Source organism: Apis dorsata, unplaced genomic scaffold (genome assembly GCF_000469605.1).
Source record: "Apis dorsata unplaced genomic scaffold, Apis dorsata 1.3 scaffold_59, whole genome shotgun sequence".
NCBI classification, from domain to species: domain Eukaryota; kingdom Metazoa; phylum Arthropoda; class Insecta; order Hymenoptera; family Apidae; genus Apis; species Apis dorsata.
Window position 1 is genome coordinate 707,910 of NW_006263359.1, and position 7,026 is coordinate 714,935.

Consider the following 7,026-nt stretch of genomic DNA (forward strand, 5'->3'; position numbering starts at 1 on the left):
GCGGCATGACTCACGGCACACTCATCTGGCACCGATGTTTCTGCTCTTATTGCAGCCCCTCTCGCCATCCCCTCGCCATCTCCCACCCTTAAACACGATACATCTCTCTCTCTCCCTCTACACCTTCCTTCTTCCATCTTCCTCCCTCCTGCTCTCCTCCTAAACGATCCATCCCTCGCTCGTTTCCTTCACCCTTTCTCCGCCGAATTCTTTCCAACCCCTTTCTCCACAGCCGGCTTTTCCCTCCCTCCCTGCCTTCCCCTCCGCTCATCGGCACGAAAATGAAAAAGGGCGCTCGCGTTTTCGCGCGGTTGAGACCCGCTCGATCGGTCCCTTTCTCCCCCAACCCTCCCCTTCTTTCGACGAGACACGAGGGTGGTGGTTCTCGCGCGCGACGAGAAATAATTACGCGGCGAAAGGGGACGTTTTCCACCGATACAACACACGCCCCCACGTGCAATGCGCGCTACTACGTGCCGCGGAATGCATTTTAACGCGTTGCCGGGGGATGACGGCGATGAGATGCGACGATGGGTGAAGATGAGTGAGAAAAGGATGACTGTGAGAATTTGACGATCATCTCTTTCAAATCGAAATGTTTTGTTAAATATTTAATTTCCACCCGATATATTGTATATATTTTTCGCAAGGATTCGGATTTTTTATCGGCGCTTTTTTTGCTTGTAAACTATTGTAAGAGGATTTTTATTATCTATTTATGAGCGGGGGAAATTGGGAGGGGGAAGAGAGGGTTGATTACAAAGTTCCTCTTTCGCGAGAAGGGAGTAGGAGATTAGAATTTTGGAGCGTGGTTACGATAAAGTGTGTGCAACGATATATGCAAATAATGGAGGGAGAAAGGGAAGAGAGTTAAAAAATAAAACAGAAATACAAATGGAGTATGGAATTTCCGGGTCGCGTAACGTTACGAGAATTTAATTGGATTTTAAAAGTGGACTTCCTGCGAAGTTGTTTCCTGTTTTTCCCGCGGAATTTTAATGCGCGTGAATTCGCGGTTTCGCTAATTCGTAGGATAGGGTGTAATTATTAAATCCATCCACGTTGATACAACGTTTCTTCTGAATTAATACACGATTTAAATATATATATATATATAGACAGAAGTTGAAGAATTTTACCAATGACGAGATCGTACGGTTTTAATATTTTATTAAATCTAAACAATTTAAATTGCTCGTTTTATTTTTGCATTTATATCGTTATATTGTAATTTATCCTAAAGCTATGACCAAAAAAAAAAGAAAAAAAAAAAAAAAAAGCAAGCAATTCGAAATGAAAATTTCACTCGACATCAAACAAACTGCGCGTTTTAATTTTAATTGGTAAACTCATAAACAAAAGTATAATTAAAAAAAAAAAAAAAAAAAAAAAAAACTCTATCGAACTTAATACCTAAATTAAAACCAAACGCTGCTCCCCTTCTCCCCCCTGTTTAAATATCACGCTTTGTAAAGTGTTTTAACATTTTACATTACTTTTTATGGCACATTCGTTCGTGAAATTTTCGCGAAAATTTCCGCGTCCCGTTATTAATATATCCAGCCACAAATTCGCAATGAAATAATTATCGCTGCCGTTGGACTCGTCTGAAATGAAATGTTTGTTGGCAGCCGACACGCGTGTCCATTTGGAAGGGATTACACGAACGTTTACACTCGTCGCCCGTTAGTCAATCCGCGCCACCACCCCTTTTCCTAAAGCCTCGAATCGCGCTTCGAGGGGTGGTAATCTCTCCCGTATTCAACCCGCGCCAAATCAACCCTTCAATCTGCCTTCGCATCTGCCTTTCGCCCCGCGAATAAGGGGAGCCGAACGCGAGAATGTGACTTCGTGAAACGGGGTTTTTTTAATGGATAGGAATCTTTGCGATCTTCTTTTCGATCACGATGTTGAATCGAAAGTTGTAGTATCGAAAAGAAGAGAAGTTTAGAGGGAGAGAAAATTGTACAAAATGCGATGCTGGAATTCGCGCGTCAATAATCGATTTTTTATTCGATCGATATTTTAAATCGAAAATTGTAGTAACTTTAAGAAAGCAAATTTAGAGAGAGAGAAAGTTCTATAAATTGCGATGCTGGAACTTGCGCGTCAATAATCGATCTTTCATTCGATCGATATTTTAAATCGAAAGTTGTAGTAACGCAAAGAAGGGAAATTTAGAGGGTGGAGAGAAAATCGTATAAATTGCTGAAACTCGCGCGTCAATAATCGATCTTCTATTCGATCGATATTTTAAATCGAAAATTGTAGTAACGCAAAGAAGGGAAATTTAGAGAGTGGAGAGAAAATTTGAGAATCTGAAAGTTTTATAAATTGCAATGCTGGAATTCTTCTTTTCGAAAAAAAGGAAATTTAGAGGGTGGAGAGAAAATCGTATAAATTGCGATGCTGGAACTCGCGCGTCAACAATCGATTCGATCGATATTTTAAATCGAAAATTGTAGTAACTCTAAAAAAGCAAATTTAGAGGGAGAGAAAGTTCTATAAATTGCGATGCTGGAACTTGCGGGAAATTTAGAGAAAAAATTTGGGAATCTGAAAGTTTTATAAATGCGATGCTGGAATTCGCGCGTCAACAATCGATCTTCTATTCGATCGATATTTTAAATCGAAAGTTGTAGTAACGCAAAGAAGGGAAATTCGTAAATTTTAGAGGGTGGATAGGAAGAGCATCTGAAAATTGTATAAATTTCGAAAGCTTGGAAATCTGTGTGTAAACGTAAGGGTATAATTCGTAAGGGGGTGGTTCGCAGTTAAAAATTAATTTCGCGAGTTCGTTATTCTCGAGTGGAAAGAAGGAACGGAATTGTATATATAAAAATCTCGGAAGCATCCCTCTTGGGATCCTTGTTTTCCTTTATTTCCCATCTTCCGATAATAAGGACAGGTTTCTTGCTCGATCCGGATTTCAATTTAAAACAGGTTTTCGGCTCGCGCACCGTGCGAAATTACCATCGGCCAAGGACGTTCCGCGACTCGATGCAATTTGTCGTCGATTTGACGAACACTTAAGGGACCAACGATTCCACTTATCCCAGCGTTCAATAAAACGTTAATAATCCTGTTTAATCCACGAGCCATCCTACCCCCTACCCCGCCTATTCGCATCTCTCCATTCGTTTATTCGACGAATCGAAACCATCCGAGATATAATAATCAGAGGCAATAAATGCAATAATATCGTAAATTGATAATTATTTGTCGGTGAGTAGGCGGGAGTGTCGTGAATCTGGTTTCGAATAATCTAAAACCCAGATAGGAGAGCAATATTTATCCCATTATAAAATATCCGTTTTCAAATCTCTATTTCGATCGACGAGTATGTGAAAGTATCCTCTAAATAATAATCATAATAATCGAACACGTATACGCGTTATATCATAATTGTGTTGGCCGATACCAGCTTCGAAAGAAGAATAACAAATATTTTCAAGAATCGACACTTGTAACGTTGTTTGCAGCATAACACTTCGTCCTCCTTCGATTATTTTCCTTCTTAAAATATAAAATATTTCCTTCTTAACAAAATATCCTCGACGAACAATCGAAGATCGACTTCCCTCTCATTCCACGATTCGTAAACGTGGCGATGATCATCGATGATTAATAAACCACTCACGTTGGAACGAAAGTAGGAAATAATAGCCGCGGATTGGAGAACATCTTCGCGGCGGATGATCTCCCGTGAATGTATGCAGAATTGTCGAGCGGGGTGAAGAGGGCTCTAACGACCCGGGGGAGGGGAGGAATTTTGTGAAAATCGAGGTCGCGCGTTCCTCCCTCCTCGTGTCTTTCCAGGTTTTAGAGGGGAACTATAATAATCCAGCTCGTAGCTGGAAAGTTTTGATCGTCTTGGAACGTGGTCCGGTTTTACCAGGCCAATCCTTTCGAAGGTATTTCGAGAGGATTTGAAATATATCGGGGGGAGAAAGAGGGGGGAATTTTAGAGTTTTCGGGAGGAAATTGGAAATTTAATTTGCAAAGTTTCGGGATTTCGGGGAATTCGAGTTGTTGGGCCAACTTCCGCGGGCAAGCATTTAAGTATTTACCAATCTAGAAATTTGGACACGTTAGAAATTTAGGAATTCGAAAGATTTCCTTGGTAAATCCGGGAATTCGAGCGAAGTTCGAGAATCTTTGAATCTAAGAATTCAAGATTTTACTTTTCGAAACTCAGGGAAAAAATCTTGGAATCTTGGAGAAAGCTAAGAATCGAACAATTCCTTTATCGTATACAATTTTTAATTAGAATCCACTTCTGTTTCAGGCCTCAAGTACCTTCACTCGGCCAGAATCTTGCACAGGGACATTAAGCCAGGGAACTTACTCGTGAACAGCAATTGCGTGCTGAAGGTAAGCAATCCCGATTCAACCCCCTTTCTCTCGTTAACGACGAGATTCGAAATAAGAGGAAGAAGTAAAAGAGGGAGGTTTCTCTCTCTTTCTCTCTCTCTCTCCCCCTGCTTAATAACAACGAAGAAGAATTACCACGTTATTCTTGGCGAACAGATCTGCGACTTCGGTTTGGCCCGAGTGGAAGAACCGGATCAGAACAAGCACATGACCCAGGAAGTGGTGACGCAGTATTATCGCGCGCCGGAGATCCTGATGGGGGCGCGGCACTACACGGCCGCTGTGGACGTTTGGAGCGTCGGTTGCATTTTCGGGGAACTCCTTCGCAGGAGGATCCTTTTCCAGGCGCAGAGCCCTGTGCAACAGGTCAGTCATCTTTCCACCGTTAACACCAATTTTTCTCAAGGATATTTTTCAGAAAAAAAAAAAATACCGCGAGGACGATAATTTAACAAGTACATACACACGATATATCCTATATTTATAATAAAGTAAATTAAATTTTACCTCGATCGAAAATTCGTATTGTATTCTTATTCGCGTTGGATGATGGTAAAATGTCCATTGATAAATTTCGTGAGAGAAACGTTTGAGGAGGAGAGTCATCGAGGATTCGCAGGCATCGGCATAAGTTGCAAGGAAGGATCTCCTCTTTTTCGAAACGATTCATTTCCCCCTCTCTCTCTGGTGCATCATCGAGTTGTCGCACGGTCGCAAAGGGGAGAGCGGATATTTTAAAATGGAGCACGTTTTCATTCGCTTTGCAGCTGGAACTGATCACAGAATTGCTGGGCACGCCAACCCTCGAGGACATGAGGTTCGCGTGCGAGGGTGCGAGATCCCACATGCTGAGGCGCGCGCCGAAGCCACCCTCGTTGACGGCTCTCTACACCCTTAGCAGCCAGGCGACGCACGAGGCCGTCCATTTGCTCTGCCAGATGCTAGTCTTCGATCCTGTAAGTTTTCTTCTCCCTTTTCTTTTTTCCCGCCCATCTAGGCATATTTTACTCTTCTTTCTTCTTTCTTCTTTCTTGGAAAGAAGAACTTGGAGGAAAACTTCAAGCGTCTATTTTTTTTTTTCTTTTTCTTTTTTTTTTAGATCGTAGAGAATAAGATTAAAATTATATAAACGTATTTTGATAAAATATAAAATTATATAAAAGATATAATTATATAAAGGTAAAATTATATAGATGTATTTTCGTGAAAATGTGAAATGTTTGGGGATTGATGAGATTTTATTTTTAGATCGAACAGAAAAAACGAAGAATACGTTAGGCTGTTTGTAAATATTATTGCTTGATATCGCTTGAAAACGATGAAGATATAGGAAGGAAATAATATTAGATAAGATCAAAAGATTTCTTACTCTTAAAAAAAAAAAATTAGTCTCGAAAGATCAATAATTTTTACAACTTTGTGTATGATATCTTCGTTTCGATATAGATATATCTTTAAAAAAATAGAAACGAAAAATTAATTTTGATAATGATGATATACGTGAGCAAATTATAATTCACGAGGATAAAAACCGAGAAGATTCCATTGAAAAATTGAAATTTGATTTCAATTAGAAGAATTGAACACGAGTCGAAGATCGAAATCCAACTTTCTAAAATACTCGAGAGACGAAACGAGACTTTCTTCTCGCTTCTTCTCTCTCTCTCTCTCTTTCTCTCTGAAAATCGCCAATTTATACCGGTTTGAAACGAATCTTCAACTGTGAAATTCCGAAAGTTGGTCAGCTTCTTTACTTAAATTAATCATCGAGCTGGCCAACTTCCGTTTACACGGCGGGTTAACAAGCAAGTTTCCGGCGGTGACGTTATCGCTTCTTAACCACCCTTATCGACGTCCTCATCCTCTATTCCTCCACTTCCTCCGCGAACTCGAAACTGCATCACGCACCACGCTTCGTGAATCGCAAACCGAGCCAAGCTAGCGAAGACAGAGAGGAGAGAGAAAAAGAGAGAGAGAAAAAAGAACGTGGAATAAAAACGTCGAAAAGAATATTCACGTGTTAATAACAAAAAAAAAATACTTGGAACGATGACCACCACGACATCGTAAAATTCTCGAGCCAATGTGCTCGAATATATATAACCGAGGTTGCAATAAAATCTTTACTGTCTTCTGTCCTCCCCATACTTAAAAAAAAAAAAAGAAAGAAAGAAAGAAAGAAAAAAAAATAATAAATCGAGGAGAGAGTTGAAAAGGAGAGGAGGGAGCCCATACGTGTCGCGAACGTCGATATTTTTACCGCGAGGTAAAAATAACAAAGGCACGTCAGAGAATTTCAATAATTCCATTAAAATTAAGAGAGTCTGAGCCCGTTATTGGCTTCGTTCGAACAACCGACGATCTTCTTTGCGTATTAAACGCAGCAGCAACCTACTTCTCCACTTGAATCCTCCGTGGTGCTGTTAGTTAGATCGCTCGTAGGCCACACTCGGATCGATGTTAAGTCTGAGTGAAACGACACGTTGAAATAATGGTCGATCCGTTTTTTAGAACAAGTAACTGGGAATAATGGCGGTTAATAATCGAGATGAACGCGAGACTTTTCTCACGAGACTTTGTTTCATCGTTGTCATTGGAAATATTATAATTGGAATGTATGTGTGTGTATGTATATATATATATATATATATA

At 40.2% G+C, this 7,026-nt stretch overlaps 1 protein-coding gene across 1 annotated transcript in view; it reads left to right on the forward strand.

Annotated features, from left to right (window-relative positions):
* LOC102673009 (serine/threonine-protein kinase NLK) overlaps positions 1-7,026 on the forward strand; it is an 82,059-nt gene that overhangs the window by 48,409 nt on the left and 26,624 nt on the right. Inside the window, 3 exon segments of the mRNA XM_031515260.1 lie at positions 4,289-4,374; positions 4,531-4,740; positions 5,142-5,330. Of these exon segments, the coding sequence (XP_031371120.1) occupies positions 4,289-4,374; positions 4,531-4,740; positions 5,142-5,330 (485 nt within the window).